At 32.3% G+C, this 14,031-nt stretch overlaps 1 protein-coding gene across 1 annotated transcript; it reads left to right on the top strand.

Annotated features, from left to right (window-relative positions):
* The first annotated feature begins 9,265 nt into the window (after positions 1-9,265).
* LOC132739208 (uncharacterized) lies at positions 9,266-11,239 on the top strand. The gene is made up of 3 exons (XM_060726872.1): positions 9,266-9,503; positions 9,841-9,909; positions 10,700-11,239. The coding sequence occupies exons 1-3, from the start codon at positions 9,308-9,310 to the stop codon at positions 10,882-10,884; spliced, it is 450 nt and encodes a 149-aa protein (XP_060582855.1). The 5' UTR covers positions 9,266-9,307; the 3' UTR covers positions 10,885-11,239.
* The last annotated feature ends 2,792 nt before the right edge of the window (positions 11,240-14,031 follow it).

Genomic DNA, 14,031 nt, shown 5'->3' on the forward strand with positions numbered 1-14,031 from the left:
ATATTTCATTTAAATATTAAATAAGAAAAAAACAACAATAACAAAAAAAGTTTTGTATCAAGAATATAGTTGACAATAATCAATCAATAGAAGAAGGTCTTTGGCGACTGATGACTGTTGAAGACCAGAGACCGGAGAAGGTCGAAAATGAAACTATTTCTTTTTAAGAAAATAATTACAGTAAATACCATTGTATGAATAATTTCGTGCAAAATATAAAGTAAACACACAAGTTTACGCAGAAAATATCTCTATTTATTATATACTTATAAATGAAATATTGAGAAATATTGATGAAATAAAATGCGTATTTTCATTTTCCGTATTTTCACTGTAAAAATTTATTTTTCACTGCAGTGAAACATATTTTCCGTATTTTCACTGGTGTCTTGCCGGACTACTTTCTTTTAAATTCTACCAGTACACAAAATTTAAGGGAAAGTTTTTCAAATTTTATCGCAAAAAAGAGAAAAATGTACATAATAAACAGAAAATTCAAGTTTTTTCTATAAATACATGATTTATTTTCATCTTGTGGCATGAAAATTACCATATTTCACTCGTGGCTACCGCCACTCATGAAATATTTATTTTCATACCACTCAATGAAAATAAATCTTGTATTTATTGAAAAAACTTGAATATCCTCTATTTATTATGGCAGATGCCACTACGAATGTTTTAATTTTGTAGATTTTCACTGTAAACAATTTATTATTTGTTAAATTTGTGTTAGATATTAAAGAAACATTGATAATTTTCAAACACATCATGCAAGTTTTTCCACCTTAAAAGGTAAAATAATTGTAGAAAATTAGAAATATCACATATTATTATATGATCTAAATATAGCTGCAATCTCATTGGTCCAAACAGTAGTCAACAGAACTTTTTATAGAATCATATTCACTGGTTGAATTGGATTTTCCCAGTCTAAAAATAGATTGAGACTCATATTCAATAACACTGTTAATTACACGTGCTTTTCAAAAAAAAATATTGTTGCGTTTTGAAATTTATGGCATATTTCTTGATTAGAATATAATAAGTTTACTATTATAGTAAAACGTTACTCAGCAATGATGAGTATAAACTTGAATAACTTTTGTATGCGCAGCGTTCCGGTAGTTGTTGCACACATTCCACGTGCGACTTTTTTCCCGCGCTTCAACGAAACCGGCAAAAGATGTACATGAATAAGGTTGTACTTTCTGTGATTTTTTTAATTCTTATAGCCTATTCATATAATATAACAATTATTGACTAGTGTGTCATTGAATATGATGTGATATTCAATGGCAGAAAGCCATATTGACCTCGCCTATCGCCTTGGTCAATATGTCATCTGCCGGTGAATATCACATCATATTCAATGGCACACTAGTCAATTATTGTATAATAGTGTTATGTTCTTAATTATGTGTAATTCGGACTAATATTCCCTACAGATAAATCCGTGACGTACCGGCAAAAGGTATTTAGCTAGGTTTTCGAGAAGGTCAATTAACCAAATGTACGGTTAATAGATCACATGCTCCTCCATGTACCGAAAACAGGTCACGTGCTCCTCCATGCCTCAAAAATTAATTGCTTACCAATACCCTGCGGGCTCCGGCCCGCATGGAATAACGTTGACATTGCTTTGTGGTCCTTTTCATTCAGTAAACTTAAAGAAGGGCGTAGGAGTATTTAAAGTAATACACGGACGTCTTTTTTCACCATTCTTGCTTGTAATTCGTCACATGACATTCAAAGTTTTCGTTAACAGCAGTTTCTTTTGATAAAAACTAATTCCGGATAATGATTTATCAATATCGTCCTTAAGTGGAGCATTTTACAACAACTTAGATTACAGAGTACAATATCTGCAAATGATTCAACTTAGGTTTTATTCATCATTAGTTTTTGAAGAATGAACAAGAATGCCGGTTTGTAACAGGCCAAGACAAACGAATATCTTGCATCTGTTACAATGAGTTTATTTCTGTAAAGTGAATTTATACAGTATAGAGTCGTTTTCATGACACAAAAGTTGTGCTTACGTAAAATGTAATTAAAGGTTTAATAACCTTTGTAATTCTTATTGTTTATGGTTGATAGTTGCTATTTTGTTTGACTCATGTTTGCTATGAAATACATGTAATGTGAACTATGTTTTCCTTATCTTGCAGTGTCATATAAGATTAGTTTCCCTTACTTTTAAATTTCCGTATTTACATAATCATACTCAAGTTTTTGCTTTATTATCGGCCACTATATGAAATTTTCGAGCCTCGAGTTCGAATTTTTGTTTGTCTTTTTTTATCATTTTAAGTCAAGTAAGCAAGTGGAAATTCACAAAATGTTTCAGATCTTTTATTCACTAAATCATGCGCTTTTTATCAAAGGGATGTTCAAGATGACATTTATTTTGCTTTTCACATTTTCCTTGGATAGGGTTGATTCAAATTTCAAGGAAAGGTTACTCTTGCATTCAAAAGAAGATCTTATTCAAATGCTTATTAATAAACTGAAGCTGAGCTTGAAGCTCTAAAGAACACTACGGAACAAACAGGCAAAACTTATTAAGTATGTAGATTCAAATAGGTGCAATTGAGTAACAATTTTATTTATATACATTTCATAAATGAGTAATAAAAGCATCATTACAATGTCACGTTTCAGGTTTATAAAGTAAACATTGCTTAATGTTGATAATTTTGCATTACAAATGAGGGAATGGTGACCTCATATGAGCATTAACACATCAACATCAAACTGGACGCTCTTGATAACACTTATCTACACTACCATTCAATTTAAGCATGAAATTCCTAATTCATAATTAAAGTCGGAAGCGGAGAAAATTCATTTTCAATTTCGTACGATTTATATCTGTTTTACAATTCTTTCTTTCCTTATATATTGCAAAAGACAACTAATGTGTGTGTTATTTTTAAATTTTAATCAAAATAAGTTATTTGACAGTGTTTTATACTTCGTTTTACGACCCGTGGAGTATTTGCTTAAAACCGTTTATGCAAGCTCTTAATAATCTGCAATATCAATTCTTTTGGCATGGTACAGCCTGTACATTTATGAGCAATACATGCTTTATAGACAATGTCATGGATAACAGGTGTGAATTAAATGTCCCATTTTCCGTAGTCATTGCTCCCAAATGAACCGTTTCCCAGAAATTTAGTCTGTTAGCACTTGAATATACAAATATATAAATTTTTATTACCCACACAGTTGAACAGATATTTACAAAATGTATATCTAATTAAAGGAGTCTGTATAACAATATCTAAGACCATTTTTTTATGTAATTCAATTGTTTTTATTTAAATGATAGTAATGGGGAAGAAACACTTGTCCTGCCGACAATGAACTTGTCTATACTGGTAGTTTTATTTAGGAAAATATAGTTTGATTTTAAAAAAATCACATCACTTTTGCTTACAATTCTGATTTGATGATTTTCGAGGTAAGAAAGTTTTGCTTGGGTTTCTGTGATATACTTTAATGACAAAATGCTGCATATACATGAAACTCTTTCTTTTTCTGTAATTTACATACCTACTTTGGATTAACTATTTCCAAATTATTCATTGACAAATGCTCGAAAACAATTTTTGTAACTTGCAATTCACATTTATTCGGATGTATCTCTCTACTTCATTGTTTGGCTTTTCTGAACAACCAACGGCAATTTCCGTTAACATGAATCAAGCTTTCCGCGGTTATTTAAGGAATGTTATGCATCTATTACACACACATTTTATACTTACCTTCTAAAATTATATAATCACAAAGAAGTATATGATGACCAATCTTCGGAAATATTTAATTATTCTTTTAGGATGCACTGCTGGGAGATATAACAACACTGCTGGGAGTGGCACAACTAATTCATGTCTTCCCGATGACCCCAAATGTGCGAATTATGTGGATGGTAATGGAGATGGAGGATGTTGCCGTGCGCATATAAACGGCGCTGAAATAGACATCGAAGAACCGAATCAAATTTTTCCATATGCAGTTAATAACCAAGACATGCCCTGTGTCGTCTGCAAATCTCCACGCTCCATTTCCCTTATGATTCCAGCAAGAAAGGAATGCTATCCTGGCTGGACAATTGAATAGTGGGGGTATCTTATGGCCGGTATCTTCCATAGACCTTGGGGTCATGATCATATATGTGTAGATACAAAACCAGAGTTCAATCATCATGGCGGTACAAATGATAATGAACATATATTGTACCTTGTTGAAGCTTAGTGTGGTTCCCTGCCTTGTCCACCATACGTGCAAGGAAGGGAACTACCGTGTGCAATTTGTTCTAAATGATTTTTAATTTATCTTTATTTTAGCAATTATGAAAATAGATTGTTTAAATCATAGGAAGTTGTTATTTAAACCTCACTAGAGAAACAAGTTCTAGCTATAACAACTTACGTTGATCATTTTCGAACCCGCTTTCTGGAACCTACCAGTAATAGCATCATCTGATGACACGTGGTCGTGACCGGAGTGTAGTTTGTTCTATATGATTTATTTATCTGTCTTTGCAATTATCAAAAAATTAATTATTCAGATAGAAGAAACTTATTTAGTGTATGATGCTTGAAGGGAACTTATTTAAAGTGTATAAAGCTATATATCTGATGCATACATTACTGTTTCCATTTTTAAAAAAGTATACTTCCAAAATTCTTGTATGAAATAAATATGGTAACTTATTGCCTTGAAAGCGAATGGTGCATGCACAAAATCATTGCTAAACGGATAAAACCCTTCTTAAATAGCAAAATAATATTTTGTAACGGAACTTTTTTTCTGTTTACGTACATTATTAATGTGTATTAAATAATAGAGGCAGTATATGTTACAACTTTTTCCGGAAATCAACGACATTATAATGGAACCAATATAATTTTACTGTTAATAAATTTTATTAAAACATTTCAGAAGATATAGATTTATACCCTTTAAGCTCTTATGAGGATTAAGTTCTTACTTAACTTTTTCGAGTCAGCTCCCTAAAACAAACCAGTACTATTGTCATTTGAAGACAGTCGTGACCCGAGAAGGGTAAGGCTCGAACCATTGACAACAAAAGTCAATAGAATTTAAAATTCCACTCAGATAGTGCATTCTGATGTAATTATGTTTAAATATTCAACCGTTGTACCAAAGTCTACGGCTCATACCTACGAAGAGTAACGATACTTTATGTACCGGTATGTATTTTGTAATGAAATAACACAAGTGACATGCATCACATAATGTTTTATATACGTATACTCAGTATACTTAGTAATGTTAGGGTATTTCCAGTTATAATCCCTGGCCTGTTTAATGTCAGTCGTGTGATTGCTCAAATGACTGCTTAGTTAAATGTAACGCCGCCTGTTACATTCTAAATAAATAATGTTATATATCCATGTAAGATATAAACTTATACTAGGCAACATTTAAGTTGGAAAACGAACAGCCCAAGGAATACTTTTTCATGGACTTAGGGCACTTTTTTATGCTGAATCTATCCAATGAGCTTACATATGTTCGATTTTCTGCTGGTCTCTTAGTATAAACTTTAGTGATTGAGTAAGAGGCTATTTCATCTGGCAGCGCACTAAAGACCTTCACGCTATCGATGTAACCGTAACATGTAGGTATTACTCCAACGATATTCCTTATATTAGTTGACATTAAATATCGGAACAATTGCATTTGAAAAAGTATCACTGTTCGTTTTCATAATATAACATGGTTTTTATAATCATATATGATATCATATTTCCGAATAATTTTTTAAGAAATAATATCGGTCTCAGCGGTGTTTATCGGCTATTTGATGCGTTGAAATAGTCCACGAAGGCCTTATGCTCAAACAATCTTACTGGAATATTTGCAGTTTAACACTGTTTTCTTTCTTCGTATAGTGACAGAATCACGTGGCATGTTAGAACTTTTCAATATCATCCTGTAGTAGAGCATTAACCTTTTACCCCATGAGCATATTGTGAAAAAATGGCCGTTTCCGTTGAAAGACCTCCTGTTACTAGTTCAAACTGCTACGAAACAATGAAAAATGCTTCAATACTAATGAAACTTGGCACAAATGTTGACTGGACTATAGCCTCTGTATCAGCATGCTCAATCGTAAATTTCCTTTTACCATGGCAACGCAGGGACGTCTCAAAATTGCGAAAAATCACTATCTTGCGTTGTTTTTTTTCCCATCAAAACTGATTTCAAAGTGCTGCAACCTCTCAATGAATTGAGATAGAGTAAAAGGCTTTTCAGCGTCGGTTACTAGTTACCCTAAGATCGACCTGCGGCCATTTTTAGCCTGTCACATGTCCAAACTTTTCTTGGCGATGAGGGGGACTGTCGCCCACTTTAAAGCCTCAAACAGAAGGGGGCACATCCCCCTTCTTCCAACCCCCTGATGTACCATTTTGTTGGGGGCGGTACCGAAAAAGTGGTCACTTTTTTAATAACATTTCTGAAAACTAAAGACAGTGTTTTGGGCCTTAATAAGGCATTTTTCTCTGTTTGAGGCCTCAAAAAGGGGGAGGGAAGCCGTCAACACACGTCTATATGAGTTAAAAGGTTAAGCAACAACACAGATGACACAAGTACACAAGAACGTATTTTTCATACATGGATGCAACATGAATTAAAACGACATTGCCCTAAGAAATGCACGAATTTCAAAAATAAAACAAAGAATTGAAAACGGAGCTGCATGACAACAGTAAGTGTGTTGCAAGATAATACAATTTTCATTAACAAATTTTAAACCAAACTTTCCTAAATACAAGCATTTATAGCCATTTATTTATATCCAAAAAGTAATATTTTTATACTCTTGAAATGTGATTCTACATTTCTTCATTTCGTGATTTTTCGGACTTTCTTTGGTATCTGAGTAGAAGCACTGACCTTCCGTTGGCTAAGCTTGATTACTTCCTTCATTGTCCCTCGCGAGAAACGAATTCACAGCGGTTAGGAGCAAGTAATTTGAACTCAGCGACCTTAATCACTCAGCTAGGAAAGTCCATTAATAAGTCTATTAATGACGTTAACGTACAATTTATTACTACCATCGATAATGTTAACAATTCATATCAATTTTAAAGATGAAACACTTAAAGACTAATCAAGTGTTCATATCGCTTTAACTTTAGCGTATAATTCTAAAAATTTAGAAAAATAAATGTTCCGCGCCGTATCATTACAGAAAATGTGTCTTTTTATGTACTAATCTGAAAAAGGGACGATTCCTACAACAGTATGAAATTAAAATTGCATACTCGACTTGATTGACCTTGTTCATAAAGAAATGCATCATCTCGTAAGCCCTATAGCACCGGATTAAGCGGTATTCAATCTTCAACACTTACATGCTGGAATCATTAATCCCGATGAACAAAAAATATATATTACAACAATGGCGTGAAGTACAAGGTAACATTTTACAACTGCCACACTGCACTTGCTGTTGTGAAGCATACAATTCTGGAAAATGGGTTATCCTTCGGAAGCATTGAAAACAACAATACAATATGAATATAGCAGACTTGTTTGAATTAAGTCATTGGTACTCTATTCAACATTACAATGTGCAGTGCATATCAGGTGACAATGTGCAGTGCATATCAGGTGAAATTTCGCGGAAAGTTAAAACAGTGTTAATATATCATAATATCATATAACAAGAGGAACTACATGTAAATAAAATGAAGAAATTAGCTTGTATAAAATTGTTGTACACCCTTGGTTGTAATTCATGAATGACATGTATTATTTTTGGCATTTGGAGTATATATTATTACATATCTTTATTTTTGACATTTTTGTCCGAATAAAAGTATATTATGTATTTATCGGCTATTATCTTAAAGTGTTTTTTTCTTTTCACAATATCTAAGAAAATAATATAAAGGCAAGTCATTGGTTTTTCGCTATGCAGGTTGTCTGTGCACTTATTATGTTTTACAAATATATTAATTAGTTTGTTATTCGAATAAAAATATTTTCAAATCAAAGCAAGACAGCATTTAAAAAGAAATAATCCTGTTTAAAAAAAGAAGTAGATTTGGGACGTCACGTAAATGACATTTCTTTTTCTCGCCTTTTTCGCATAGGATCGATATGGCGCCAAATATTTGCTTTTGTTTTAGGAAGCGTATACTGACTGTCGCAGTGAATGAGAATTTTCTTAATATTATCAAAATGAGTGATAGTTTTAAAATTTGAAAACATGATAACAGTATTTTTTTATTTAAACATTTTTTTAAATGATATATGTCATAACAGTTTTCGATTATCTTTCCTATAGAATCAAATAAAGCATATTGACTTTACAAATAATGAGGAAATTATGATGATTTGTAAATATGTGCTAAAACTAAAATTTACCACTTTGACATAAAATAACTTGTGCTTTTATAAGCGTGGTCACGAGTTAAAATCTCAGTCGTGGTCGAATCTTTTCTTATGTATTTAATTGTATCTTTCTGTTACAAACTGAACATGTTTGTAAGAAGCTCAACAACAAACTTTAAGTATAGTTCTAATCAAATGAAATATATTACTAGCTGCTCACAAAGTAGGTTTTGTAACTATTTATGTAACGAATGAAACGTTCCCATATTGACGCCGCGTGTCCGTGCACTCGTGCTATTATTACGCATTATATTAAAAGCTAGCTATGTGGCTTTAAAGATATTCAGTACGTGCACATAGACAACAATCACATTTTAATGTTGAATGAATGAATGAATTAGACAAATTACTTGTTATTTATTTAAAAATGAAATGGATGAACGAACAAACGAACGAATGGACGGTCGGACGAACAAACAAACGAACGGACTGACGAACGAATGAATAATTGAATGATTGAAATGAAAATATGTGAATATGATGATGAAAATGATATCTAACAATTGTATAATAAATATGGTATTTAAAAGTAAGTATATTATTCTCTATAAATATCATTCATATAGTTTGCTTACGTGCTTACGTAAAATGTAATTATAAGTTTTATAACATGTGTTATAGTGTAATGGAATATCTGGGTTTCACGATCGCTTTGAATTAGAGTGAACTATGTTTTATGTAGCCTTGCATAAGCATAAACGACAAGTTTTTCTTACATCATTACTATTTGTCTTGTCGTCTTCCTTATCTACACATTATAAACATATCTATAAATTATTCTCGCGTTTTTTGTCTTTCTATCATTAAAGCGGCGTGAGTGAGTGCAAAATTCACAAAGTATCTCTTATCTTTCATTCACAAAATCATGTACTTCTCCACAAAAGAGATGTTCAACGTGGCAGTTAGTTTGCTTTTCATATTTTCCTTGCAAAAGTTTTTGGTTGATTCAAGTGAATCTTCAAGAAAATGGTTACTATTGCATTCACAAGAAGATCTTGTCCAAAGGCTGATTAAAGTGGAAGCTGAGCTTGTGTCTCTTAAAAATACATCGAAACAAACAGGTAAGACTTATTTAAAACCATTTATGCAAGCTGTATTTTTTCAGTAATATTTTATATTCATTATTTTGGCATGTTAAAATCTGTACATTTATGAACAATACATGTTTTATAGACAATGTTATTGATAACAGGTGTGAAGTAAGTGTCTCATTTTCTGTATTAATTGCTTCCAAAGGAACCCCTATTCCAGAAATTTAGTCTGTGTTCAAAACTATATATGCAAATGTAATACAGGGAGTCTGCAAGACAATATCTAAGACCATTTTTTCTGTAATTCCATTGCGTGTTGTTTTTTTGTTTTTGTTTGTGTTTTTTAAATAATTGTAATTCATTTCAGGATATGGTTCAACATATGTGAGATGGGGAAGAAACACGTGTCCTGTCGACAATAAACTTGTCTATACTGGTATTTTTCTCTAAAGAAAAAAGTTTGATTTAAAAAAACACATCACTTATTGCTTGCAATTCTGAATTTATTTCAAGTAATCTTCGTTCTTTATTCATACAGCATTATTATCTACAACAAACACTCTAGGTGCCGTTTACCACGTTTAAGGCTCATACGTGTATCGTCTATTATGAGCATTAATGCAATATTTTATTAAAATGTTCAAGGTCTACTTTGTTTTCTTTAGTATATCCTTAGGGAAGCCAACTGTTTTTCAATTTTTCCGTGTTGATTTCTTTGTTAGAAATAACTAAATTAGATACATTTCTGTGATTTTCGAGCTAAGTAAGTTTTGATTGGGTTTCTGTGATGTACTTAAATGAAAAATATGGTACATTTACATGCAATTGTTTTTTTTTATCTGTAATGAACATACCATACTGTCTTTGAATTTACTCTTTCCAAATTATTAATTGACAAATGCCCGACAATAATTTTTGTTACTTGTAATTCACATTTGTAAGTGCATTTTAATAGTCCTTTTTTAGGATGACACCCGTTTTCTTCCAAAAATTTACGCTTTCTAGGTTACTTTTACCGCCTCGGTATTGGATGTATTTCTCTATTTCATTGTTTGCCTTTTCCAAACAACCATCGACAATTTCCGTAAGCATGAACCAAGCTTTTCGCTGTTCTTTAAGGAAGTTGTTCATCTATAACACACATTTTTATTTACCTTTTAATAATAATATAATCATAATGAAGTATATGATGACCAATCTTCAGAAATGTTTTTTTATTCTTTTAGGATACACTGCTGGGAGATACTTCAACACTGCTGGAAGTGGCACAACTAATTTATGTCTTCCCGATGACCCCAAATGGGCGAATTATGTGGATGGTAATACAGCTGGAAATAGTAACCGAGGTCATATTTATGGCGCTGAAATTGACATTGAAGTACCGAATCAATTTTTCCATATTCAGTCCTAAATCAAGACATACCCTGTGTTGTCTGCAAATCTCCACGCTCGATTTCCCTTATGATTCCAGCAAGAAAGGAATGCTATCCTGGCTGGACAATTGAGTATTGGGGGTATCTTTTGGCCGGTATGTCTAGTAGACCTGGGGGTAATGATCATATATGTGTAGATACAAAACCAGAGTTTAATCAACATGGCGGTACAAATGATGATGAGCATATATTGTACCTTGTGGAAGCTCAGTGTGGTTCCCTGCCTTGTCCACCATACGTGCAAGGAAGGGAACTACCGTGTGCAGTTTGTTCTAAATGATTTATAATTTATCTTTATTTTAGCAATAATGAAAATAAATTGTTTAAATCATAGGAAGTTGTTAATGTGTATTAAAGTATTTGAAGCTCACTAGAGAAACAAGTTCTAGCTATGACAACTTACGTTGATCATTTTCGATCCCGCATTCTGGAACCTACCAGTAATAGTATCATCTGATGACACTTGATCGTGACCGGAGCGTAGTTTGTTCTAAATGATTTACTTATCAGTCTTTGCAATTATAAAAAAATAATTATTCAGAAGGAAGAAACTTATTTAGTGTATGATGCTTGATGGGAACTTATCTTAAGTGTCTTAAGCTATATATCTGATGCAAACATTACTGTTTCCATTTTAAAAAAGTATATTTAAAAAGTATACTTCCAAAATGCTGGTATGAAATAAATATGGTAACATATTGCCTTGAAATGCACAAAATCATTGCTAAACGGATAAAACCTTACTTAAATAGGAAAATAATATTTTGTTACGGAACTTTTTATTCTTTTTACGTATTAAATAACAGAGACATTCTATGTTACAACTTTTCAGGGAATCAACCATATTATAATGGAACTAATATAATTTTACTGTTAATACATTTTATTAAAATATTTCAGTAGATATAGATTTATAACCATTTAGCTCTTATGAGGATCAAGTTCTTACTTAACTTTTTCGAGTCAGCCCCCTAAAACAAACCAGTACTTTTGTCATTTGAAGATAGTCGTGACCCGAGAAGGGTAAGGTTCGAACCATTGACAACACAAGTCAATAAAATTTAAGATTTTACTCAGATAGTCCATTCTGATGTAATTATGTTTACATATTCAACCGTTGTACCAAAGTCTACGGCTCAAACCTACGAAGAGTAACGATACTTTATATATCGGTATGTATTTTGAAATGAAATAAAACAAGTGTCATGAATCACATAATGTTTTATATACGTATACTCAGTATACTTGGTAATGTTAGGGTATTTCCAGTTATAATCCCTGGCCTGTTTAATGTCAGTCGTGTGATTGCTCAAATGACTGCTTAGTTAAATGCAACACCGCCTGTGGAACTATTTTCTAAATAAATAATGTTACATATTCATGTGAGATATAAACTTATACTAGGCAACATTTAAGTTGGAAAACGAACAGCCAAAGGAATACTTTTTCATGGACTTTGGGCTCTTTTTATATGATGAATCTATCCAATGGGCTTACAGATTTTCGATTTTCTGCTGGTCTCTTAGTATGCACTTAAGTGACTGAATTACAGGCTATTTCATCTGGCAGCGCACTAAAGACCTTCATGCTGTCGGTGTAACCGGAAACCAAACCTTACTTGTAGGTAGTACTCCAACGATATTTCTTATATAAGTTGACATTGAATATCGGAACAATTGCATTTGAAAAGGTACCACTGTTCGTTTTCATAATATAACATGGTTACTATAACCATATATAATATAATTATTCCGAATAATTACTTAAGAAATAATATCGGTCTCAGAAGTGTTTATCGGCAATTAACACCGGTTTGGAGTTTTGATGCTTTGAAATTGTCCACGAAGGCCTTAGGCTCAAACTATCTTACTGCAATATTGACAGTTTAACACTGTTTTTTCTTCGTATAGTGACACAATCACGTGGCATGTTAGAACTTTTCAATATCATCCTGCAGTAGAACATAAAGCAACAACACAGATGACACAAGGACGTAATTTTTCATACATGGATGCAACATGAATTAAAACGACATTGCCCTAAGAAATGCATGAATTTGAAAATAAAACGGAAATTGTAAACATAGCTGCATGGTTTTCAGTAAGTGTGTTGCAAGATATTACAATTTTCATTAATAAATTTTAAACCAAACTTTTCTAAATACAAGCATTAATAGCCAATTATTTATATCCAAAAAAGAATATTTTTTTACTCTTGAAATGTGATTCTACATTCCTTCAGTTCGTGGTGTTTTTTCAAACTTTCTTTCGCATCTGAGTAGAACCACTGACCTTCCGTTGGCTAAGCTTGATTGCATCCTTCATTGTCCCTCTCGGGAAACAAACTCACAGCGGAGCAAGTAATTTAAACTCAGCGACCTTAATCTCTCAGCTAAGAAAGTCCATTATTAAGTTCATTAATAACGTAAACGTACAATTTATTACTACCATCGATAACGTTAAAAAATCATATCAATTTTTAAAGATGAAACACTTAGACAGTAATCAAGTGTTCATATCGTTACAACTACGCGTATCATTAAAATGGTCCACGCCGTAACATTACAGTAAATGTGTCTTTTTAATGTACACATCAGGAAAATGGACGATCCATAGGAAGCACTGGAATCAACAGTATAAAATGAAAATTGCATGAAAAAATCGGCTTGATTGACTCTGTTCATAAAAAGTGCATCATCTCTGAAGCTCTATAGTAGCGGCTTAAGCGGTATTCATTCTTAAACTCTTACATGCTGGAATCAATGATCCCGAAGGACCAGAAAAAAAATAACAACAATGGTGTGAAGTACAAGGTAACATTTTATAAATGCCATACAGCACTTGACACCTGCTGTTGTGAAGCAAACAATTCTGGAAAATGGGAGATCTCTCGGAAGCATTGATAACAAAAATACGAAAATTGAAGAGTCGATTAAATTAAGTTTTTGATACTTTTTATTACATACATATTCGACATTACAATTTGGAGTACATATCATGTTAAGAGTATATATCATACTCTTTGTTTTTGACATTGTTAGTTGTTCCAACAAAAGTATATTATTCATTTATCGACTAATTTTTTAAAGTGTTTGTTTTTTCTTCAAAATATCTAAGGAAATAAAA

This window comes from Ruditapes philippinarum, unplaced genomic scaffold (genome assembly GCF_026571515.1).
Source record: "Ruditapes philippinarum isolate M1 unplaced genomic scaffold, ASM2657151v2 ctg7789_1_1_1_1, whole genome shotgun sequence".
NCBI classification, from domain to species: domain Eukaryota; kingdom Metazoa; phylum Mollusca; class Bivalvia; order Venerida; family Veneridae; genus Ruditapes; species Ruditapes philippinarum.